The sequence below is a fragment of the Talaromyces rugulosus genome, chromosome V, assembly GCF_013368755.1.
Source record: "Talaromyces rugulosus chromosome V, complete sequence".
Classification (NCBI taxonomy): domain Eukaryota; kingdom Fungi; phylum Ascomycota; class Eurotiomycetes; order Eurotiales; family Trichocomaceae; genus Talaromyces; species Talaromyces rugulosus.
This window is the reverse complement of record NC_049565.1, coordinates 1,018,163-1,042,862: the sequence shown is the minus strand read 5'-3', so window position 1 is coordinate 1,042,862 and position 24,700 is coordinate 1,018,163. Positions and strand designations below refer to the sequence as shown.

At 46.2% G+C, this 24,700-nt stretch overlaps 8 protein-coding genes across 8 annotated transcripts; 4 read left to right on the top strand and 4 right to left on the bottom strand.

Annotated features, from left to right (window-relative positions):
- Positions 1 to 2,027: 2,027 nt before the first annotated feature.
- On the top strand, positions 2,028 to 2,531 carry TRUGW13939_08895 (uncharacterized protein; the record flags this gene model as incomplete). Its single annotated transcript, XM_035492020.1, has 1 exon — positions 2,028 to 2,531. One exon carries the CDS (start codon positions 2,028 to 2,030, stop codon positions 2,529 to 2,531), a length of 504 nt encoding a protein of 167 aa, XP_035347913.1.
- Positions 2,532 to 3,979: 1,448 nt separating this feature from the next.
- On the bottom strand, positions 3,980 to 4,609 carry TRUGW13939_08893 (uncharacterized protein; the record flags this gene model as incomplete). The annotated part of the gene is made up of 1 exon (XM_035492019.1): positions 3,980 to 4,609. One exon carries the CDS (start codon positions 4,607 to 4,609, stop codon positions 3,980 to 3,982), a length of 630 nt encoding a protein of 209 aa, XP_035347912.1.
- Positions 4,610 to 7,034: 2,425 nt separating this feature from the next.
- Positions 7,035 to 10,884, top strand: TRUGW13939_08892 (uncharacterized protein; the record flags this gene model as incomplete). The annotated part of the gene is made up of 6 exons (XM_035492018.1): positions 7,035 to 8,019; positions 8,075 to 8,140; positions 8,188 to 8,364; positions 8,424 to 9,096; positions 9,159 to 10,315; positions 10,838 to 10,884. 6 exons carry the CDS (start codon positions 7,035 to 7,037, stop codon positions 10,882 to 10,884), a joined length of 3,105 nt encoding a protein of 1,034 aa, XP_035347911.1.
- Positions 10,885 to 13,313: 2,429 nt separating this feature from the next.
- TRUGW13939_08891 (uncharacterized protein) lies at positions 13,314 to 14,356 on the bottom strand (the record flags this gene model as incomplete). Its single annotated transcript, XM_035492017.1, has 3 exons — positions 13,314 to 13,651; positions 13,714 to 14,122; positions 14,183 to 14,356. The coding sequence occupies 3 exons, from the start codon at positions 14,354 to 14,356 to the stop codon at positions 13,314 to 13,316; spliced, it is 921 nt and encodes a 306-aa protein (XP_035347910.1).
- Positions 14,357 to 17,966: 3,610 nt separating this feature from the next.
- On the top strand, positions 17,967 to 18,950 carry TRUGW13939_08890 (uncharacterized protein; the record flags this gene model as incomplete). Its single annotated transcript, XM_035492016.1, has 1 exon — positions 17,967 to 18,950. The coding sequence occupies one exon, from the start codon at positions 17,967 to 17,969 to the stop codon at positions 18,948 to 18,950; it is 984 nt and encodes a 327-aa protein (XP_035347909.1).
- Positions 18,951 to 19,230: 280 nt separating this feature from the next.
- On the bottom strand, positions 19,231 to 21,077 carry TRUGW13939_08889 (uncharacterized protein; the record flags this gene model as incomplete). The annotated part of the gene is made up of 2 exons (XM_035492015.1): positions 19,231 to 20,831; positions 20,897 to 21,077. 2 exons carry the CDS (start codon positions 21,075 to 21,077, stop codon positions 19,231 to 19,233), a joined length of 1,782 nt encoding a protein of 593 aa, XP_035347908.1.
- A 455-nt stretch (positions 21,078 to 21,532) lies between these two features.
- TRUGW13939_08888 (uncharacterized protein) lies at positions 21,533 to 22,669 on the top strand (the record flags this gene model as incomplete). The annotated part of the gene is made up of 2 exons (XM_035492014.1): positions 21,533 to 21,945; positions 22,000 to 22,669. The coding sequence occupies 2 exons, from the start codon at positions 21,533 to 21,535 to the stop codon at positions 22,667 to 22,669; spliced, it is 1,083 nt and encodes a 360-aa protein (XP_035347907.1).
- A 208-nt stretch (positions 22,670 to 22,877) lies between these two features.
- Positions 22,878 to 23,928, bottom strand: TRUGW13939_08887 (uncharacterized protein; the record flags this gene model as incomplete). The annotated part of the gene is made up of 5 exons (XM_035492013.1): positions 22,878 to 22,885; positions 22,942 to 22,995; positions 23,058 to 23,253; positions 23,335 to 23,629; positions 23,684 to 23,928. The coding sequence occupies 5 exons, from the start codon at positions 23,926 to 23,928 to the stop codon at positions 22,878 to 22,880; spliced, it is 798 nt and encodes a 265-aa protein (XP_035347906.1).
- Positions 23,929 to 24,700: the final 772 nt, after the last annotated feature.

Here is a 24,700-nt window from a genome sequence, read left to right as displayed (position 1 = left end):
GATGAGAATAAAGTATATCTTTTGGTGAAAATGAATGGCTCTTTGGGTCTCCTAATACGACTGTGTGTGAATAATATCTCTCATCCTGTATTGTTATTTTGGATGATATTTTATGACTGACAGAAGAGTTAAAAGAGTATAAAGTAGTCCTTTTCATCTGCCAGCTTATATAGGTTTGACTGGCGAGAATACAAATTAAGTGTTCAAAGATCCAACAATGTATGTTAATAAAACTGGGTTTAGATTGATTCGCCCCTCCATCATGGTAAATTATTTTCTATGTTTATTATGTTTTATTTTTATTTTTGTTCGTATTCAGGCGTCAACCCCATTTTTGAAGCCACCGATAAAAGCGGCGCCGGGAACGCATTTTTTGGTTAGCGGCAAGAGTCGAGTACTTATCCCTCTTCGTAAGTTTGTATTTTCTTCGTTTAACACAATAATGACAATTAGACAACACTGCATTATTGGTCTATGAACACTTCAATAAAATGGGGAGGACATTACCAAGACCCGATATACTTCCAAGAGATCCAGACGATGGCGACTATGATGACACATTTTGCGCCGTGTGCGGTATTCCAATGACAGTACTGGTAAGTAGAGAACGATAAATATTCAGATTTGGCACTTACTATATATATCTAGCCAGAGATACTCCAACTAGATCCGAGCTATGAATGGTGTTTGGATGCAGTGGCCCTCCGCGCACCTAATATTTCGCAGAGACGCATCCCGTGGGATGAACAACGATATCATGGCCATGGACAACCCATATAAATTGTTCCCGTACAAGGTATATTCTAACAGTCTCATGTTTCTTAGTATGTGTATTGACAAGTCTTATTTTTATATGAAATTTTGATTTGTACTCAAAAGAGGTACTCCATGAACCTTATGTGGAGTATCCCTGGGTTGGAATGCATAGAAAATGTTTCGAGCTCAAGCAGCGGCTTATTGAATACCGGGTCAATGTTTTGCATTTAACTCCTGAAAATACACCCAGGGTCAGAGGTGTTAGCACATGCATTCCAACGAACTTGGGCGAGATGTATGAGGTGTATCAATCCCGGTTGGATTACTGGGGAGACGCCGGCGGTCTTACCTTACTGTATGTATGGAAGCTGATGGAGCCGCATCAATATTACTATGATAAGTGCGGTGAAAGACAGGTGGATCTTTACAAGGTTATCGAGTGGCCATTTGGATCACCCGATGTGATTGTGCGTGAATGGTTTCTCTGCCCCTATCCAACGCGTGCCTTTTCTATAACTAAGACAAAAAAGCACCTCGTGGCCGCTCCTTTTCCAATCTCCGATCTACTACCATGGGTTTTGTCCTATCTTCAACCGCTCCCTGCGGCATATTTAAGTACTGTGCCCATCATACAGTCGAAATTGGATCGGCTCCCGGTCGAAATACAAGATGAGATCTACAAAAATATGCATCCATTCATCAATCTATCAGATCAGTGCACTCGAAATCTTTCGCCTTCAACTTGGAAAGAACTTCTTTTTCAAGGAAAACTACTTCCTTGGATGTGGGACTTGAGTCAGTCAGCAATGATTGATTCACCTCTTCGTATGTTCGATAATATGAGCCAGAGTGGCGGGAATCTGGAATCAAGTGTTAAATTGGCCAATGATAAAAATTTATGGGACTGGGAACTATTGGTCCGACAATTGGCACAGGTTAATTTCTTTGAGCCTGGCGGTGCAATGGAATCCGCACCATTGGCCCTGTGAAATCGCAGAAGTATTTGGAGATTATTGGATTAGGCAAGAAGAGACGACCTATTTTAAATGTGTTTAAATTTGACGTCTAAGATAATGTGTTTGCTAGCTTTAATTTCCTTGAAGCGGATACTATCCAACGTACCAATTAATAGTCCTTCAATATTGGAAGATTTACTCGTATCTCTTAAAATCAGGTATTGAAAAATCTACATAGATAAATAATAATTCAACCCACCCAAGCCTGTGAGGATTATATTCTTGATTCAAAACGTTGGGGAAAAACTTGGTATAATGCAAGAAAAAGCAATCAGCAGTAGCAATGGGGTCGAACAATGGACTGCGATACAAAAAGCACTCAACAAAATAATTGTCACGTACGGTCTCAATGGAGATGATGCTTATCACCCATGCCTCAAGCCAATCGATCTTTCCTGGCAGCTGCCTACCACGTGCTCAACAAGTGACTTGTCAAAGCGTGATACATGCAATTATGATAGAATATTTGAAGTCTACCAGGAGGTTCCTGAGAATGAGACCGAACCAGGCTACCAAGACACCTATTGGGCCGGTTTTGATCTCTCGCTGAAACAGGGTGATAACGCCGATTACCTCTGTGATTCGGGGTACCAGGTAGTAGGGCCGGTGCCATGGCACAAAATCGATACTCCCATTCCAGGATCTTTGGGGCCGCTCGACCTAAATCAAGGAAAATACACTGGCTGCAAATACAATCGAGGCGATGTTACTGGAAATGGCACATTGACATGCAATGGTATCAGTGGGACTGCAAGTTGACCGAAAATTTAAAAAAGACTGGCCTCCAACAGTAACTTGTGGTTATTTTGGCCTCTACTCGACGCTTTATTGCTCTTATTTCTCGCTATAAGAAGGACAGAGAACAAGAATATTGTGAAGTATAAACTTTGTCCGAGCGGCGATAGATATTACACATTCTCCTGAGAAACAACTGATATTTACAAATAACTTTGGAGTACATAGACTTGTACATTAATTCAAATTGTAAAGCATTTGGCATTCCAGATGTCTCTGAATATTGAAGTTGCCACATTTCCCACTAACACAATCTAGGCCACCACAGTCGGATAGAGAACATCCGCCCGAATCGCCGGTGCCACCGCTGTCACCGCAGCCGAAGACCCCACAACCTCCTTCGCATCCAAGAAGTCCGCAGCTTCCATTGCAGCCAAAAAGCTCGCAGGTATGACCACCACAGCCATCACATCCCCTCTTGGCCGTGGGAGAGGCGGACCCAGAAGTACTACTAAAGGTGGCAGTTGGGGTAGTTACAGGCGGTGAAAATGTCCAGGATATAGTAGGTTGTGACTGCATTGTAACCGGGTGAGAGGTGGAATAGAATATAAAACCACCACTGGATGTCGAAGTCGACGCCGAGGTTGAAGATGACACACCACTAGTTGTAGTAGCCCTTGACGTTGTTATCACGACGCCTGGAAACCGCTTCGGAGGTAACGGAGCTTCAGTTCCTGTAAGGACAATTGTGAATGGTGGAGGATGAATGCTCTGAACCGGCTGCCATATCTGGCTCGTTGGACCGCCCAGTTTGATCGTTTTCGGCCAAACAGGGATATGTCCCAGGCTAAACGGATGGACGCTATAGGTCTTCGTCACCGCGCTCACTGATCCGCCTGATCCCTGGGCGGCGATTGGGGTCACATAGCTAGGCCATTGGATTGTGGTTGGTGTTGCTAGAGGTATTGGTGGTGGGATAAGAGTGCATGGTGGTGCGCATTGGACAATAGGCGACTGGCTTCCCCAGAAGTCGGGAGGCAAATAAACCTCTCCTCCATCTTCGCCATCACCATTGGATCGGTTGTTCCTGACTCTGACTGCAAGTCAACTACCTAGTCGGCCACACCTCCAAAATTAAGCCCTTCATAGAGAGCAGTACGATTCCGCTTGTTCTCTTCGTCCATATAAGCAACCCACTAGGTAGAATCATAAACTATGATGTTGGAGTAGTTTCCTTCGTCCATATATAGAGTAGCATTTGTAGAGCTTGAAGCAATTATTTCGTTTATCTCTGCTTTTGCTAGGTATCCCGCCGTCTGAGTGCACTTTCCAGGTAGCGCACCAGATTGTGGACCAGTGTAAGTACACATTTCTGTATGGCAACCAGGGGTTATCATCTGGAAAGCTCGGCCATAACTACTCACACCAACCACGACTTTTGTGGACGGGACACCTGCCTTAGTTATCATGGACTAAGCATTCAGAGTTTCTGTCAAGTTGACGTGCGATCTCAAGCAGTTCCCTTTCGAGCAGCCGAGGTCAGAGAACGCGCTTCCATGGTCCCACTGGCCGTGCAAATCATATGTCATATAGACAACATAATCGGATGCTTGAGCAAGGACATCGATAGGAATGTTTTTCAAATACCACCATGATGCCGGTGCCGTCACAGCGAGAGTTTTCCCAGCAGCATGTGTAGTCATGTTTTTCTTCAAAGCTGTCATAAAGTCCGCAAGATTTTGCACGTCTTCCTTAGACAATGCGGGGATTCCCGGAATATCAGGCTCTCCAGGATACTCCCAGTCAAAGTCCAGGCCGTCTAATTTATGGTCATTCAAAAAGTCAATCACATTATTCGTAAATGTGGCCCGGTTAGCCGGCCGGACAGCTTCGTGAAAGAGTTCATAGGTCGCAGCACTAGTCGAAAACTCCCAGCCTCCAAAGCTGATAACTCGCTGAACCCCAGTCATTGAGACGAATGCATCAAATTGGTCTTGTATTTGAGTGACATTGATTGAAAAGTCTGGGTTGAGGGTGGCAAATGCTAGATGGAGATGGTTGTACGAGCTTGTATTGACATTGAGAACGTCATTTGAAGACATGACCGTTGCCAATCATAGGCCTCGATATAGCCGACTCTTCTGAATTCTTCTGGTGGTGCACTGTACGAGATAATCTCTGTTCCGCAGTTAAGGATGCGTTCATTCTGATCTGGGGCAGCTATCCCTGGAGCGCCGGTAGATGATTTACTCTTGGTACAAAAATCTATTGTCGTGCCGCACTGCCCCAAAAGACCGCAACAGGCGTTCAAGGGACAGGTGTTGAACAAGGTCATATTTGCTCCATGTTTCGCTACAGTGCCGTTTACCTGAGGCCCACATACTGCGTTGGGAATCGGGGCAGGAACAGGTGCATCTCCTGTACTTAAACAAATATAATTTTTAACTTGTAGGTCCCCGCAGCCCATCCACCCCCAGGTCTCGGTATTGTATTTTTCGATATTGGCTCTTGTGATTGAGTTACTGGCTGCAATAGCCGAACAGGTATCCCTAGAAGCAACGAGATGAGTGGCAGAGCTCCCATCTGGATTCGGTTTGGGAGTGCGGTCAGGGAGGGTACCAGAGGAGCAACAGACGTACTCTCCCACCTGTAGTGTTGAACATAATTTTGAGCTTGGGTTATATTTTGTAAATTGGGCAGGGGTAATTCCACACTCCGCTGCAAGCGATGCACAGAAATCTCCCGAGACCACCTGAACAGTAGAACAAGTGCCCCGGGAAGTCAATGGGTGCACAGCTGTCGAAATAGGTACAGAAGTCTGAGTGGAGTTGGCACCGGCCTTTGCAAAACAGGGGCAAGGAAAGTGATGTTCTGCCATACCATTGCCTGGTCGGAGCTTGATAGACATTTCCCATCTTTCCATGTTTTAACCGCATCCTGGACGGTAGTTAGGTTCGTATTGGTCGTGGCTATGATATCATGCCTATGGAGTATTTGGAATTGCGACCACTGCCAGCACAGAGCTGGGCAACAAGAGTCTCTGGCATTCTTTCATTGCGCACATAATTGATGAACTGGTTAAGCATAGACAAGGCAACTCCTTGCCCGTTTATCTGTGAGCCAGCATATAGACCAATAGCGGCGGGACCGGAAAAGCTAAAACTGATTGTCTCATTGCAGACAGGACCATTCTGGGCAAGAAATGCTTCGATATGTTGGGAAGCCCTAACAGCTTCTTCAGCGGCTCCAGAATATACTCCGTTTACCATTTTATATACGCCGTTTTGGGAGATTCTAAGCTTAGCTTCACACATAGGGACTTGATTTCACCCAAAGTTGACGGGAGTGATAACTTTATATTAGCATTGTGGAAGACTTCCGATTTGTATTACACAGCCGAAAGTTACACTGGACGTATAAAATTTATGAACAAAATCCAGAAGGCACACTTATAATTACAATACATGGTCCATGAGCTGGTTTCATGTTCAGAATAGGTGTCGGTGGAGCTTAAGCGAAAGCGTTACCTGGTCATGATCGCGATATTTTGGAGAAGTTGTCATAAGTTGCTCAGGAAAGATACCTTGTGGGCACAATCTGGTTAGGTATTATTTGTTTCCGACTTCCTTCTCAAGTTCTGTCACCAGTCCAGGGTCTGCGTCGTCACTGCACTCTGGGTGCAGCCATCTGTTCAGCCGGATTCGATTATCGACATGCGACCACGCCTCGCCTGGCTTTGTCTGGCAATGCGCTGCTGGGGCAGAAAAGCAGCGGGTTCAGTCATGATGAAGAAGAGGTGTCCATCCATGAATCAATTGCTCCATGGGCAGATGATAGACATCTTGAATGCTCATTCCCTTTATTCCCGGCCAGTCAGTCGCGTACCCCGTCTAGTCATTGCGTTTCTCCTCTGTACGAGCCTAGGTACTGCAAATTCTTGTATACATGTATTACATCGTGCTGAGATGCCTAACCTTCTGGAAGCAAGGAAGGATGCATAATATATTGAGAGGAAACGAATCAACCCTTCAATTTTGCCTCGAGATTCTTGGCATCGACGCCATCCTGTCTCAGCGTTGCCATGAAGCAGAGGGAGATGTATTGAAAGATGATGGGTAAGAAAACAAAAAGGAATGGTACACCTGGCCTGCTTTTTCTCGCTGTCATATAGATACCTGATGGTTGATCAGTTGCCTTCCAAATATGCGACCATGGAGTCCCGCTTTGGTTTCCCCGCACACGACTACCATAGAAGTCGCATTTAGTAAATTCAGGCCGAGGCTTATGCTTTCAATTTAAAAATATCTATTTATCGTCTTGATCGATGCTCAAGACGTGGCGCCAAACCATTTGCAGAAACGCACGGAGGAGCGGGTATCGCGCGAGGCTGACTCCCAAAACTCCGATCATGTGGGATGTGGGCTGGATTGTTATTCTTTTCATCCTCAAGGCTTGGCCAGCCTTACCATCCGTCACAGAATTCATTACCACAGCAGGAAACGACAGCAATTGTTGGCATAGATCCGGATGGCGACTGTAACAGGAAATTTTCGCCATCAGGATTACACGGTAGCATGGATCTGTGCCCTTCCCTTGGAGATGACCGCGGCTGCGGCCATGCTGGACGAGAGACATGACGATTTGCCAGCGAGGCCGAACGATAGTAACGCGTACATCCTAGGTCGGATATATGGTCATAATGTGGCTATTGCATGCCTTCCATCAGGTGTTTACGGTACAACCTCCGCCGCAACAGTAGCTACACAAATGCAGTCCACTTTCGAATCGATACGCTTCGGTCTCATGGTAGGCATCGGAGGGGGGGTTCCAAGCGGAAAGGTTGATATTCGGCTGGGTGATGTGGTGGTTAGCAAGCCGACAAGGGACTCAGGAGGGGTCATACAGTACGATTATGGGAAAACAGTGACCGGTGGCAGCTTTGAACGCACTGGCGTATTGAATAAGCCACCACCGGTGCTTTTAGCAGCGGTCTCGAGACTACAAGCAGAGCATGGATTGGAGCCAAGCAGAATTCCTGCTCTTCTTTCGGAAGCGGTAACTAGGAAGCCCAGGATGAGGGAGAGCTTCGCATATCGTGGTGAAGATCAGGATGTATTATTTGATTCTGAATATGACCATCCTGATTTTGAAAATACTTGCAATAAATGCAATACAAGAAGACTCGTAACACGACCTTCCCGGGCTAGTCATGATCCAGTTATCCATTACGGTCTGATTGCTTCCGGCAACCAAGTGATGAAGCATGGCTGCAGCAGGGATAACTTGGCCCAAGAACTCGACGTTCTCTGCTTTGAAATGGAGGCAGCTGGCTTGATGGACAACTTCCCGTGCCTCGTGATTCGAGGGATCTGTGACTATTCTGACTCGCATAAAAACAAGCAGTGGCAAGAATATGCAGCAGCAACGGCAGCTGCTTATGGCAAAGAGCTTCTCTCCGTGGTTCATGCAAGCCATGTGGTGGACACTCTGCCAGCCGGCTCAATTACCGACAGTATGGTGTCTATCCAAGTCATACAGCGAATCATGTTTATCTAACAAAACTATAGTGTCCTACTACAAAGGAAAGCCATCGTCTAAGGCGAAGTTTTCCAATAGTGAAATAGCTCGAAATGGTGAGTGCGTTAATAGTCTTTACGAAGTGCCTACTGATGGATCGTAGATGGCCGAGATGTTGAGGGCCTACTCGAGCGGATTTCAAGTTATGATCACGAGAGAATCCATCGAAGACTTACTCAGAAACGACTCACTGGCACCACGCACTGGTTCCTCGATCACCCAGATTTCAAAGCGTGGTTCACTGAGAAGAGAATTTCCAGTTTGTGGTGCTCCGGAAAGAGTAAGCTGCTTTCCATATACATGCCTTGAAAACTATACTGATATGTAACTGTTTGATAGTTGGCTCGGGCAAAACGATGATAGCGTTCGTCTCCCAGTTCTCTTACTTTCGATATCATGATTTTAATAATCATAGAACCGCAGTGATAGATGCAGCGAAATATGACCTCGGCTGTCCCACCGTATTTTTCTATTGCGATAATGAACATCCCGCAGCACTCGACGCGTCGTCTATTCTCTCCAGTTTCATTAAGCAACTCTGTGAATTCCTGCGTCGGACGTACAGTACTTATCTAAAAGATGTCACAGGAGAGATATGGAAGTTCTTTGGACACGAGAGGGTTCAGCCAGACCTTGAGGACCTGAAGGAGATTTTTATTGGCCTTTTCCGCCAGGTGTCGGACGTCATTTATGTCGTTGATGGAGTTGACGCTCTAGATCAGGAACATGCCAAATCCCTTTTGAAGTTCATCCAGTCACTGTTCCGTGATTCCAAACCCTGGAAAGGATCGCGGATTTTGTTGCTAAGCAGAGACCAAGTTCCGGGATACGTCAACATCACCACTTTCATACCTGGAATTCGTCAGATCTCGACATCAGCTAATGTAATGCAGGATATTGAGACTTATATCGAATCAAGCATTACCGATAAGACTATGTACCGAAAACTTACTGATGATCCTCTACTGATAGGCGATATTCAGCGGATACTTCTGGCAGAGTCGTCGGGAATGTATGCTAGCCCTAATCCTCTGCGAGAATTCCATTCCGTGGATTATACGCTGACTGGCGTAGGTTTCTGTGGGTATATCTCCAGCTGGAGATTCTTTGGGATACATGCCATACAAATTCAGAAATACAGTCCGCATTAGCTGCACTGCCAAAGGACTTGGAAGAAACATATGGCCGTTGTATAGAGAGAATCAATCACAAGGACAGCCGTGTTCTCAAGGTACTCAAATGGGTTAGCTTTGCGACCATTCCGCTTCATGTCGAGGAATTGAGAGAAGCTGTCGCCTTTGACTTAGGAGACACTGCATGGAACACTGAGAAGATGCCACAAAAAGAATTTGTTATCGGCTGCTGTGCAAACCTTGTTGTTGTGGATTCGATTGACAACCGTGTCCGCTTTGCACATTCCTCAGTTAAACAATATCTCGAGAAAGGACGAGAAAGGAACATTATCCAAGGGTATCCAACCACGGAACAGGGCGTTCTAGAGTGCGGAGAATTCTGTGTTGCTTATCTTTCTTTTTCAGACTTTAGTCTTCAACTAAGCACGCGAAGGAACGAAACAGCGGTAGTTGCTGTTCCACCCCCCTTTTTACTTGCGCAAGGAACTCTCCCTGGATTATTGACCAGACGCTTGTTCCAAAACCCTCGGAATCAGAAGCGTTCCGTTTCCGTGCCATTCCGCACAGGCACAGCACCAACACCAGATCGGACTCGTTATAAATTTCTCGATTACGCTGTCACAAACTGGGCCTTGCAGACTAAACAGATACCTCATACATCATTAATGTGGGAGAAGTTCGAAGGACTCGCGACGTGTTTCAATGAAACTTGGAATTTCCACCCTTGGGTCTCTGGCGGCCGTTCGGAATCATCTCGTCTCCACGGTATCTTTGGATGGGCAGTGAAGGAGCAACACCAGCCTCTTCTTTCAATTGCACGGGCTGCTGGACCCAAACTCCTGCGTGTTTCTAATGTTCCTGTAATTGGCGAGGGCCTTCCTGCACTTCATATTGCATCCAAATTTGGATATGGAACCATAGTCAGGAGTCTTATGGATCTCTGCAACGCAAATGTGCTAGACCTACAAGGATACACTGCCTTGCACCATGCAGCTAGCAGAGGCCATATTGAAATATGCCAATTGCTTTTAAGCGCGCAGGGGATAAAGGTGAACGCGACATCAAATTCTCAATATACACCACTCTGGCTTGCTGCGAGTAACGGGCATGAGGAGGTCGTGTTGCTCCTTATAGAGAAGCAAGCGGATATTGAGGCAAAGGACGCGTCCCTCCAACAGACACCTCTCTCACAGGCTGCACGAAATGGGCACAATGTGGTGGTGAAGATTCTACTTGGGATCGGAGCCGAGTTTGAGTCTCAAGATGTTGCTAGCCGAACACCACTATCATTAGCTGCAGAAAATGGGCATGAAGCAGTGGTAAAGCTGCTGATTGAGAAGGGTGCCGATCTTGAGGCTAAAGATGTTGATAGTCGAACACCACTCTTATGGGCTGCCAAGATTGGGCATGAAGCAGTGGTAAAGCTGCTGATTGAGAAGGGTGTTGATCTTGACGTTAAAAGTGAACCATATGGTCAAACACCACTCTTATGGGCTGCCAGGATTGGGCATGAAGCAGTGGTAAAGCTGCTGCTTGATAATGGTGTTGATCTTGAGGCCAAAGATAAGAAACGGGGTCAAACACCACTCTTCTTGGCTGCCAGGTATGGGCATGAAGCAGTGGTGAAGCTGCTGATTGAGAAGGGTGCCGACCCAAGCTCAGCATAATCAACACTAGGCATTTGCCATAACTTCTCAGAGACTCAACCTGTGTTCGCAGGAACTGTATTTGAATTTTCTAAGAACGCAGCCTCCTCCGGTCGCAGGATTTCTAAAACCGGAACTCGACATTGCATTCTCAAAAACATAACTTATCTTCGCAGGAATGTCAGGCAAGTTTCCAAGAACGCATCCTCCGTTCGCAGGATGATACTGTAGGTTTCTTGAGGCTGAAATCAGGTGTTCGTGAAGGGCATAATACTTTCAGGTCGATCGTTAATTGTGCATGCCCACCTTGCTAGCAGGGGATCTTTCTGCTGCAAAATATTTGGAAAAAGACTAAAAAGAAAATACTCGTCGATATCGATCTTCAGTCACGGCATGAAGTTTGGGGCGAGCTGGAAAAGAAAGCAATTTGAGTGAGGCAAGTGAAACAACTTATCAACAATTGGAAATATATTGAGATGAGATGGGGCGCATTGGAGCAAATAAGTAGCGGCATCGGAACTATTGCAGACGCAGCTGCGATGGCTAGATCCATCGAATGACCGGAAGCTTGTGTCTACGTCAATTGTGCAGTGGTCGAACGACTTCGAACAATCAAACGTGGTCGGCCGGCGGCTAAAAACGCGATTGCTGGAGATATTTAAATAAGTCATCCATCGACCGATGAGATCCGTGAACTTGGCCTGAGTCTCTAGGATAGTGGGCTACTAGGACTAAGGTGAGCAAGGGCTATACAATCCGAAATTCTTCAATGACCAAGAGATGGACAAAGCCACCCAACCACTAGACATTGGCCCAGGACCCAGTCACAGTCCAAATAAAGAGCAAGGCAAAAATCGAGGGCGAAAAAGAAAGAACTACGACCGTCAGGACAAGCCTAGTCCTGACCTTGAACCTGAGCACCAACTCCATTTCCCGAAGAAGGTGCAGTGGTCTTGGACGTTTTCAGGAGCAAGGGGAGATATGGACGAAGACGAACCGAGGTTTCAATATGAGTTTCAATGTATCAGCATCACGCACAAGGAAAGGAATTGGAGGATCCTGTTGTGGAGGCTATGAAACACTCCACCATTCAACAGTTTTTTTCAGCCAGATTTGCTCGGCTATTTATTGCACTTTTTTTTTTTAGAGATGGAGAGTGGAGATTAACAGCGCTACCGACAGCAGCTTATATGAGTCGAAGCGGGTGAATGAAAAACGAGGTTCACGTGCCCAACTACGATACGCACAAAGAGCTTGTTATTGACCCGAAAGAAGCAGATATGTTGCCTATCTTAGCTGGAAAAGACCCTAAAAATCGTTATCTACAAGACGGGGACTGGTTGTTTGCGCTACCTCTAACGTCGGTGGGAAGAAGGGCAACTGGTGGCAGTCGACAGGCAAGACAACTGATGTCAAGATACGTGGCGGAGCAACTGCGCGGGAATTCGGAAGTCTCCGGTTTAGGAAATATTGAAGAAACCAGAAGCCATTTATGAAACAAGACAGCTCCAAATGGGGAAAAAGAGAAGGATTGCGGATTGGCTCATTCCTTTCCAGCGACAGTCCAGTTAATACAGGCCAGCTTGGTGGGGGCAGCTTTAGTTGGAATGGCCTATGGTCAGATACGTCGTCGAATATCCATGAACTTAAAGTCCTATTAGAGGACGAGGACATTCCACTTTCTCAGAAATTTATTGGTATCTCTCGAAATCAGGTATTGAAAAAATCTACATAGATAAAGAATAATTCAACCAACCGAAGCCTATGAGGATTATATCCCTGGGTTCTGCCAAGGTCTTGCGAATGTTGGACCCTTTCATCGATCAAACCGATGTGAACTCCGTCATAAATGAGGAAAAGGCTACGTCCATACCGATAAGGAGCAGTATCCAGTGTACCTGCTTCAGTAAGCTGCAAATTCCTCGTGCGGATAACAGCATAGCAGATGCACATCCGAATATATAGGATAGACAATGAAATCAAGAGACATAATAGAACATCGGAAAATAGTGGATTAAGACTTCATTGAGTGAGAAATTCATGGTATATTCAAATATATGGCTTGCAAATATTTTTGGGGGGCATTTTCACAGTCGCATTGGTCCCCAACACTGTGACTTCCCCCATAAAAAGGCTCTGAAGCCGGTTTGCATGACGGTTGTTTATAGTCAGCTACTGAGCCCTATTCCAGAGGTCAGGTTTCCTACTTTGTGATGGATAGATACGGAATCTAAGATGCTACCAGCTTGACAGATTGGCATGTCAGGTTTACAAGGCACGCTCAGGACACGTGCTAAGAATATGAAAGTCGAAGATTCTAGAAATGAATTTTATTAGAGGGATAGTATTATTTCCGGATCATTATATTCCCACTAGTAACGCGTGCTGGCACACGGTGAGGTAGCAGCCTCATGGCCATCATATCATTCAAGTGTGACGGGAATGTGTCGTCAAGCATCCTGAAGAAACCGACCCGCGTGGTGTTTCACAAAATCTTTCCACGTTTTTAATTTACCTTGCAGTAATTTTTGACTTTCTTTAAGATCTGCACCACCGTAATATCCAGGAGACGCAAATGCTTGGCCCATTTCGGTCAAATCTTCAGCCATTGTGGCTGGCATCAACTTCTGGAATTCTTCCGGCGGAAGAATGAGCACTCGTGCTGGTCTATTTAATATCTCTGACAGCTCATTGGCTATCCTAGAAGGACGGTAATACCCCTGTGCTGCATAGATCCGTTTTCCCAACATGTCTTGTCGTTGAAGGAGAGCGATGTTTACGAATTTCCCTTTTTTATGTTAGTACTTGGGATCTCTAGATTTTTCGTGACAAGGTAACAGTGGAAATCACCATAATCAGATGCAACATCAAGCAAGGGGAACTGCATATTATCACCAGCTGGAAGAGGTAAAACGTATTCGTCGCCTGCTTTTCGAATTGTGTAGAATTGGTTTTGCATATAGGAGCCAGCAAGGACAAAAGTGGCAGGGAGTCCAATATCTCGAATATATTGTTCTATATGAGCTTTGCTGTCGAAATGAACCACCTTGGTGAGTACATTGTTGCTCGCTTGAGAAATGTCGACCAAGGAGGAGAAAATCATGTGTTCAATGCCTGTTCTTTTACAAGCATCTGCAGCATTTTTCCCTTGCTGAACCTCCACATCATAGGAGTAGGAGTCTTCAAATTGAGTGACTAGGAAGACAGTATGAGAACCTTTAATTGCTGTTATCATAGAGTCAACATCGTTTAGGTCAGCCTGGTGATATGTTAGTTTTCTTGTACCTAACTAGCTTAATTCGTATTTTCTTCAACATACCCTGACTAAATCCACACCAGTAGAAGCCAGCTTCTTCGCGGCAGGTTTGCTAGGATCACGAGCAACCCCACGGATTCTAAATTCATAGGAAAGCTGGGGATGCGATTGAACAGCACGGATCACAGAGCCGCCTTGCAATCCTGTTGCGCCAAAGACGGTGATTATTTTCGACATTTCAAAAAGTTTTTAAAACCTTGGACCGGAAAAAGATTTTTTTTAAGTGCCTCGTAGTCAATTTTAATACTGTGAGAGAGATACAACTTTGCAAAATAGAGGAACTACCCAACGCTTTTATACCTGTCACAAACGCTATTTGTCTTGATTATACACCTACATTGGATCCATGTGATATGTCATCATACAGTCCTTGTTAAAAAGCTGACTATTACCTGGTCTCGATGCCCGTGGTAAGATCTTTCTGTAAGCATGATTGGGCGCCTCGCTCCCACTTCCTAAATCGGCAATTTAGATGACGGATTGAGCGCTTGGCACGAAATTTTGAGTACTAAGTCAATTTGACTAGGCAAATTAATGCCTAAGGATATTGTACTATTGAACTTGGTTTTATATAAGTTAGCTATTCGCTTCGCACTCTAAAGACTCCGCAATAGATATCATGTGCTTAAGGTCTGAGTCCAGGGCTGACTCCACAGGTGCGGATGACAATACAGATTGCAGGACTACCCTCAGAACGGAATAGTATAGCGATTGAAAACGACTCATCAGCTTCCGTAAAGGGGATTCGGCCTCGCCAACTACACCGCCCCTAATGCAATGGTCCAGTCCGTCCAATTTAAAGAGAAGTTGGTTTTTCTCCTCAATTAGCACCAAGGCCTCATGTACAGATGTCATTGATGACACCTTGCTTAATAAATAGACTGTTTCTGCCGCTAGCGACTGTAGAGTTTGCCTGTATGTCATGAAATCGATTTGTCTTGGGGATGAATTGTCGGCTGCATGCGTTTTTCTCCTTTCTTCAAGACTAAGCTCACTCATCAGGTGCTCTGTGAAAGGACATGGTGCTGTAAATAGCTTGATGACAAATATATCCACACCTGCAAGTCCCTGATGCATCGACGGCACAATCTCCTCTCTGGTACAATCTAATTGCGGTCGCGTGCAACAGGCTCTCATGATTTGCAATCCATACACAAAATGTCTGATAGAGGAGGCATACTGCCGTTGCATGATATCTATAGTAATGAACAACTGGCAGCAATTCAACGCTACTTCAACTGTTTGTGAATCATTTCTGGATAGCTGCTGAATCACGTGTGCCACGACAATGTTGTATTTAGATATGCTCCTGCGGTAGCCAGATGAGTCATCATTCTTTAGAGTAGAAATATCCCCGTGTTCCATTAACAATTTCCTAAACACACGCATACAAGCTAAAGCCTGATAGACTGAAGATGAGCGAAGGCTAGATTGAAGAATGCACAGGGCTTCTAATTCAAACCCAATTCCGCCTTCGGCTGGAGGCTTTGTGGAAAGACCGCGAGAGACTTCCATGATCTCAGAGGTTGTGAAGGTCATTGTACGAAGTTGACGAAAAGACAGTGGTTGAGTAGATATGGTATCGATTTGAGAGAGAGCAGTCATCTTATTCCCATAGCTATATGACCGAAACACTGACTCGTAACCATCACAGGTACGCCCAGTGGAAACACACCGACGACATGCTGGTTTTTCTTCGTCGCATTTGATTTTTCGAGTCCTGGTCCGGAGTCATTACGAAAACAGCCAAAAGGTATAGGAGAAATTCCCATAATCTCGAATAATCTCTCACCTGCAAGTCATACAACCCAATCTATTCTTCGGCTTAAATGCCAGCTTTTTCCCAACCCTAGACGTTGGGAGGGAACAGGCAAACATAGTCATTGCACATTAAGGAGTTTTTTAAGTAATAATAGTTCGGAAGGGTTGAGTATATTATACTCGCTCAAATATCGTCATCTACGTAATCAGCACAAGAAAGCTATTGATTCTTGTAAGGATGAGTTACGTGTCACTCTAGACAGATTATAAATCGGCCAAGGGGCCTATCTAGCCTGATTCGGCAATCTGAGCGACGGGACCAATCGTGGTCGGGCAGATCAGAAAGGTACTTTTGCACCACATCTCATCTTTTTATAGACAATAATGCCTCGAGGCAGCGAGATTTCACCTCAAATGAAGTACCGTGTTTGCGAGCTTCGTTAAATTGGTTATTCCTATAACAAAATCCATCAAATTCACAGAGATATTTCTGTCTCAACAATACGTTATACTATTCAAACCCAGCCTGATCCGCATATAATTTTTAAATGTATAAAAATATTTTATATTTAATAGATAAATATCTTAATATATAGAGATTATTAACTATTCATTTTGGATCATTGTATCGATCTGCGTCTTGGCCGCTCCCATCATTCCTGCAACACAGAGATCCTTTGATCAGTTCATGTAGGTAGCAGTCAGGTCTTTATTAATATTATCCCTGAAATCCAGGATCTATTAGCGTTATATTAGTAATGTATCTTTTTGTTATATACATCGCGCTGTATATACACGTATAATTTCTCATTTTTGCAGGCTATCCAAAGGCCTAGGCTCTACAAGAAGACGAACTACACGCTTAAGCGATTTCACCTTTCCTATACTGGAACCACCCCTGTTGATACGCATTCTAACTACGTTTATCGGAGTATTGGATGCAACAGCTTAGCATTAAGGTGAAAAAGAATTTGCAAGTCTACGCTAGGACTCTCTCCCTAGGACGTTCTACAGAGAAAAAAGAATGGAAGAAGAAGAAGAAGAAGAAGCTAAAGATAGGAAGAAGGATACATATGTATTATTTGTAGTTTCTTTAATGAATTTTAATCGTAACATTGTTATAAGTAGATTAATCGCAATTTTTTGGGGGGAGGTTGAGGAGCCACTTACTTTGAGGTTAATAACAAGTCTTGGCAACAGTCAACCCATGGTACGCGACTAGCTGAAGCGACCCTTATTGGCTTGTATTTGAGCGGATTAGGTCTTTAAAATATGGATTAAACTACTATCTGTGGGCGGCTCAGCAAAGGTCAGCCCTCTTTTTGTCGCGAGATGGGCACTAGTGTCGATTGTTGGGTTATTTCCTAAATAGGAAATATCTTTTCTTTACTCTCATACACTGAATGCATCAACATATACTGCTGCTGCCTTGTTTAAAATCGAATATTACGGTATTTACCCACAATCAGCCTGACAAATAATACCAGTCGGCGGGCACTTGCGCAAAAATTACTCTGAGCTTGACCAAGTTGACCGGCTGACCTATACCGAAACCGGTTTTGTCAAGCCGCTTTTCCAGAATTCTTTGTCGTTATATACGGGCTTTTATAGAGGAACAAAGCCTTTGTGCGCCTTGTGTCCCGAATCGCCTTCAACTGTTGTTCCGTATCAAGGCAATAATGAATTCCGACACTCATGCGTTTCAGGCATCAATCAATATACAAACCTAATTCTTTTGATTTTACCTTTCTTCTTGTTTTCTCCTCTAATCACCTCGCAGTCTTCCACCATTTCTGATCGTCTTCCACCTTTTTTAACCTCCAGTCTTCTCCTCTCAACTTCCTTTCCCTCTCAATATCCTTCTCATACCTCAATAAGGGTATTTGCTTGTTATCTTCCACTTCTCATCTTTTACCCAAAGTCCATCATGGATAATGACAATATCATTTACGTTTATATAGACTGTGGTCATTACCGAATAGGAGATGGAGCAATAAACGATGAAAGAGTGCAACTAATCACAGTCATGGGCCAATGCTCCAGTTGCCGACTGGAAGATAATTTGCAACGCGACCCAAACTACGATTCGAATGCGAGCACCTATTCCATTTTCTCAACCCCCATGTCAAGCGACTCGGACCGACAAGTGTCGATATTGGATCTCAATGTCGGCTCCAGAATTCTTCCTTCCTCCCCACCTCCGCTACCTGACATGAACCCTGCCAACTTATCGGCAAACACACAGAATCAGGGAATGTCTGTACGCTCGCCAGAGGCGTCGTTGTCTGTGGATGATTGGATTACAGTTTCTACATCTAGTAATATAGATTCAGAAGCTACGACATATATCCAACAGAATTCTGATGCCGACATCATCAACCTAAGACAGACGATTCCGAATAGGGATAGGGCCAATAACTCTTCTAGCCCCACCAGCTCTTCCGACTTTACGACCATCTCTACGGATTCTGGTTCTAGTTCTGGGATAGTCGAGGTCCGAAAAAAGGGGCGACGGAATAGGGGTTGGAATCGCCACACGCTGAATCATCGTCGCGAGGACAACGACGACCGAGCGGTCGAGCCTCGTACCCCGAGGAAGAAAAAGAACCGTGGCTCTAGACACTACAATTCTAACCGGGTGTCAAAGAATCAGCACCGAGCCTCCTCGAGTCCGCAAGCTGGTCCCTCCAGACAGCCACCCACACCGGTTTCCGCACCTCGAATCAAAGTGAAGATGTACTCATTCGAGTCCACAGACGAGGAGGAACGGTATAAACTGAAATTCGGTCGTTTCATTCAGGATCTGGTACAAGAATTCGAGCCAAATGTGTATCAGAACTGCGGGGTAGACCCGGCTTCTTTGGCAGATATCGATAAGAATATTCGATTCCATAAGAAGAAGCTGAATGAGTATGCCGCCGCCGTGAGGGAGGCCAATTACCTTTCCAAGCTGATAAACCGTAGGTCGACAACTCAGTACTCCGAGTCTTCGGACGAGTCTGGAAACTGAACGTTGTAGGTAAAAGGTGTCCAATGTCAAATCCGAGGACGCTACTGTCCTTATCAAAATCATAGTTTTCATCGTTATTGTTACTTCATGCCAATGTTTCTTTTTTTTGTTTGTTTGTTTATCATAGAAACAATGTTATGCATACAGAACCTTGTGGCTCGTTTAGGAAAAATTCAAATGTAAACAGAAATGCACATTTTCTACTACACTCAGATATAATCATCTCAACGTTAGACATGACGGGTATTAATCACACTCCTTTTAATCTACCGGAATTTTTTTAAAAGCCCAAATCCTGACCTCCCTCGTCGAACCCTTTTCCGGCCTCATGGTCGTCCTCGGTGCTCATTGCCTCGTCGCCATCTTCGGTATCCAGACCTTCAAAGACCATAAACTTCTCGTTCTTGGCATCCGTCTCGTCGGGGACGGCGTTTCCATCCTGGACTTCACAGTCTTTGAGAACAGACTCGCGGCCAATCCGGCTTCTACGGCCTACCACACATCCAGTCAAGACTGATCGCTCGCCCACCACAGCGCCGTCCATGATGAGACAGCGTGTCAGACGAGCACCGGACGCGATATGACAGTTTGCCCCAATGACGCTCTCTTTGATCACGCATTTTTCTTCCACAGTTACATTCTCTGAAAGCAAACAATCGTGTTTGGTGACTGTGCAGCGCTGGGCGATGCCTGCCGGATAGGCGATTTTCGCGGCATGGGCAAAGGGAGAAGCAGCCTGTCGGCCAACTTCCTCGATGGGTTCAAGTTTGGCGAGTTTCAGCGATATGGAGAGAAGGAGGGATGAATTGTCGACACGGCGTACGAGGGGTGCGGAGGGTAATGAAGAGTGGATGTAGGCAAGCATCGAGGGTACCGTAAGTTTCGTCTTGCTCTTGGTGGATGGGGCTTCTGAGTCGAATTCCGATGCCAGTGTGTTGACTCGCGATGCAAACCGAGTCTCGCCGGATTCGTCCAGCGAGTCTTCCTCAGGTCTAGAGACAGTTGGTCGAGTTGTGCTCATGGCTTTTAGGTCTACTTCGTCTTCGACCGTGAAGCCGTCGTGGCTCCCATTTTCGCCTCGACCGTCTTCTTGAGGCTCGAGAATCTCTCGGAGTCCTAACTTTTCGCCCAGGCCAGTCTGCCACTCGGCCTTGGCCCACCAACCAACCAGATCCTCGCTGATACTCTGGAACTTTTCGTTCCTCTTGGCCATCTCTTTGACCCAGTACGGGAAGATGTAGATATGAGCGTCACGATAAGTAGTCAATAACTTGATTCGGGCATGTTTGTTCACAAGCGAATGCCTCAGCAAAAGACCCTTGTCGTCTTCCATTTTCTCCTTGAGCGAATCCATTGGCGCAGCATAAACCAACTTGGACAAGTTATACCGTATCGAACTCGGTCCATCTACAGGCGGATAGACAACAGGTGCTTCATCTTGCTCCAGCGGCGCGGTGCCGACGAAATCGGCCACTTCACCCTTGACGCTCTCTTCTTTCCCGCGAGTCTCATACCAGACTCCCATGCCACCTCTTCGCCCACCCTTTTCGCCGCCGAGGCCGGTGATTTTGGTCCCGCTGTGCGTGATGCCATTATCTTCGTCTGCTCCGCCCAGAGCAGCTTGCGAGACCATCCATGCTTCCAAGAGTGATTCTCCGGGGATTTCGCAGATGAGATCGCACGGTAACAGAATGAAATCGGATTTGATGGCTGACTGGATCTCGGGTAGCCGTAGCAGCTCTGCTGTTCCCGTTGTAAGTGTCAACTCCTTGGGCGCTACAACTGTTGGCGACGGTGCTGGGAGCGATGTAAGGTGTGGATTCTGCGAAAGCGCTGTCTCTAAAGGAGCTTGGCTGGCGGGAGGGGTCACCAATGTGATATCTACAGGGAGTAGTATTATTAGTATTTATCTGTATAGGAGGTGTTGACAGCAAAAGAAAACTCACTCGTTATTCCCATGCGGTAGCACCAGTCAAGTCCCCAGTATACCATCGGCTTATTGGCAACCGGTATCAGAGCCTTGGGATACTCTTCGGGATTAGATGTAAAGGTATTGAGGGATACACCAGGCCCACAGAGAATGAGAGCCTGGAACCCAGCGGCGGGGACAGGAACGGAGTGAGGCATCTTGCCTCCTGTTGGGAGCTCCGCTCGTCAAGTTCTTCGTACACCCGATATGATAAATGCCTTTTTTTTTGTTGTGTCTGGAAACCCCGCTTCAATAAAATGTGAACTGAAAGTGACTGTTTTGCGTCGGGTCTGAAGAAAATCCCAGCTATCCCGGATCTTGTCAGCAGTTTCCAGAGTTCAATCAAATGAAGTGAGCTACTCCAAGCACCGTCGTCCAGCTATGTTGATTTCCTAAAGAAAGTCAAAAGTGTGAAATGAATCATCCAGCAAACTCACCCTCCGCACTCTTCACCGCCTTGGGCAGAATCGCATCCCGCCCAGACATTTCGACGCCACGCGACGACCGCGACCTCGACGCGACACTCTTTTGAACAACTTTGACAAGTCGGGACGGAACGAGAAAAAAAAAGATAAAACAGAATATTACCGATTTTTTTTTCCTTTGAAAAACCATGGCTGGAGATCTCGAAAACGATCCTTCCGCAGCAGCACTCGATCTAGACAACTCCGAAGCTTACGACTCCGCCGAAGATGAAGACTTTCAATTAGAAGAAGCAGGCGGCGCGGCCGAGGACTCTGGTCTGTCGTCTTCAGAAGAAGAAGAAGATGAATCAGGTGCAGGAAATGACAGGCCGACGAAGAGACGGAAGCTCGCCAAGACGAGTACGAAGAAGCCCGATGTGGCAGCAGAGCAGATGGAGCTTGATTCCGGGGATGAAATAACGATACAAAAGGCAAAGAGCAAGAAAAAGAAGCGCAAGACCAAGGGCCAGGCGGATGAAGACGATGAAGATGTTATGTTTGATGAGGACGAAGAAGGCGGAGAGGGAGGGTTTGTGAAGACGAGGTCTATGAGGACGAAGATGTGAGGCTCTTCTTTTTTTAAAACTGAGAACTCTACTGACTTATTACAACACAGACAAGAAGATCGCAAACCTCTAGCCAAGATAGACGGCGCAACTATCGACGTCGATGCCCTATGGGCCCAAATGAACGCCCCAGAGCCGGAGCCAGGTCTTTTATCGGCGACATCAAAGCCGACAGAAGGCGACGAGGAACAAGAACTGCCCACAGACCAGGATAAAGAAAATGTTACCGCCGAACCCCAAACCCAAGAGAAACTCGCCTCCGAAGACCTTATCAAGATCAAACGCACCTACAAATTCGCCGGCGAGATGCACACTGAGGAAAAGCTCGTACCACGGGACTCGGCCGAAGCAAAGCTCTACCTCGCCGAAACGAATGGCGAAAAGGCAGCAGAAGAAGTACAATCCGACAACAACGTGGTCAAGTTTCGACGTCCGCTTCGCAAAATCTCGCGGTTCGACCCTAATCCCTCGGGTGTGATCAAAAAGAGCTGGGAGAAGCAAGCAATTACACTCGACCAAGACGCCAAGGGACCAAAACTCAACACGGTCGAAAAATCGCGGCTCGATTGGGCACAATATGTGGACGAAGAGGGCATCAAGGACGAGCTCAATGTGCACAGCAAGGCCAAGGAGGGATACTTGGGACGTATGGATTTCTTGGGCAGGGTGGATGCAAACCGGGAAGAGGAGAGACGAAATATCCGGCTCAAGGGGTTATAGATTTACAAAAAGAAGAGGTTCGTCTTCGCGATAACACGAATTTATCTTTGTACGATAATTTTTATGTACATATAGAAGAGGCATTTTATGACATCATGAATATATTTGATCCATTTCTTAACATCACGTTATTGGTCATTAAAGGGGCCGAGACTTGGTATAGTCATCAAGACTGTTTTTCCAGGTCACATCGATCAGAGAATGACATTTAAGAGCCTGAGAACGAGTTAGTTGTGTTCCGAATGAATCCATCTTCAGGTGTGAAAACTTACTGCTCTCCTTGACGGGGTACTTGATGCCGGACGAAGGGCAGTCGGAGTCCTCGGCTGTGATGACATGTTAGCAACGAAGCGTACAGCAAACTTGTTAAGAACCAGTGGGTACATACGGGTGTCGACAGGAACGTATTCGCCATTGATGGCGTTACCACGGAGGTGGAAGTAGTAGTAAGCAGCAGAAATCTCGTTGGAGCTGCAAGAGAAGTAGACCTTCTTGCCGTTGTGGAGTTTGCCAGCAGCGTCCTCAATGTCGCTCAGCTTGTAGGTCTTGGAGTCGGAGGGGGTGATGCCAGCATCCTTGAGAGCCTATATTTTTTTTCCAAGTCATTAATAACGATTCTTCTACTCTGAGCTTTTGCCAGAAAAGAGAGAGAGAAAAAAACGTACGGAGTAGGTGTCCAGCTCCTTGAACAGGCTGACGACCTTGCCGAAAAAGTCGACGGCCTCGTCACCCTTCTTGTAGTTGGTGTAGCAGCTGGGTTCAATGGTGTTGATGCAGGTACCGTGTTTGGACCACTCGTGCTCCCAGAAGGTCTCAACATCCTGGTCGTTGCTCTGCCAGTACTTCTTCATGTAGGCGAGGGTGTCGGTCTTGCCGGCGTCCTCGAGGAGGGACTCGATATCATCGTATGCACGAGACGAGTCGCAGCTAGACGAGAAGGTTCCGTCACAGTTATCAGGCCTGGAATTCTGTCAGCTACGATTGTAGATATATATAAGATATACAAAGTCATACCAGAGACCGTGGATACCCCAGGAGTCGGCGGGGCCGATGGCAGGCTTAGCATCCCAGAACTGGGTCTGGAGCAAAAGACCGCCAGGGGACTCGAGGCAGCAAGAACCAGAGGCTCTGGCGCTGAGGGAGTAGCTGCTGCTGCTGGAGCAGCTGGTAGTCAAGCTGCTGTTCTGGCAGGCCTGGATGGAGGCGAGAGCACCGGTGACCGCGGCGCTGGCGGCGAGGAGACTGAGAGAGCGAGACATTTCTGTTGGTTGATGTTTTTGTTTTTGTGTGATTGAAAAACAGAAACACAATGGTGAGAGAGAAAAGAAGGGGGAAATACGATGTTATAAGTAAGTACGTAAGTAGCAACAAAAACACCGCAACCCTGGATCGTGATAGCAAGGTCGCACTGCACTTTCAAAGCGCCGCCACCGATGGTGCCTGCAGATCGCTATCGGACGATTATTACTCGAAGCAGCAGGAGGGGATCCAGCAGTGAGACGACACTAACAGCCACGGACAGAGCCCCATTGCGCAGTTCTGGATCGTGGTTGGCGATCGTGTGCGACTAAATACGATCTGCGCCGGCGCGATCCCACTTTTCTCTTCTGTACAGAGTCAGAGAGTCACATTGGCGCTCTGGCGGTGATGATTTGCCCGTGGGTTGCGCTGTCACGAAATGCAAGTTAAATTTAGTATTATGCAAAGCATCGCCTGTCAGATGCGCTGTTGAGAAAGAGAACAGGCGATGCTTGAAGCCTTGAACTCCCGGGAGATGAAGCGCTCTCGAGGCCTTTTGTGCGTCGGATATCGGGAGGATGAGACGGGCATGTAGTATCGGGGGGGGGGGGGGCTCTGTGCAAATCGAATGAAACAACACGGCTTGTCGATCATGGAGCAGCAGGAAGAGGAATTATTATTGCCAGTCAACATGGTCAGTGCTAATGGTAAAATCGTAGAATGCAAATGGATATACGGAGTACTCCGTATGGAGGACCCTGTAAAGGGGAAATGCAGCAAATGCCGAGCATG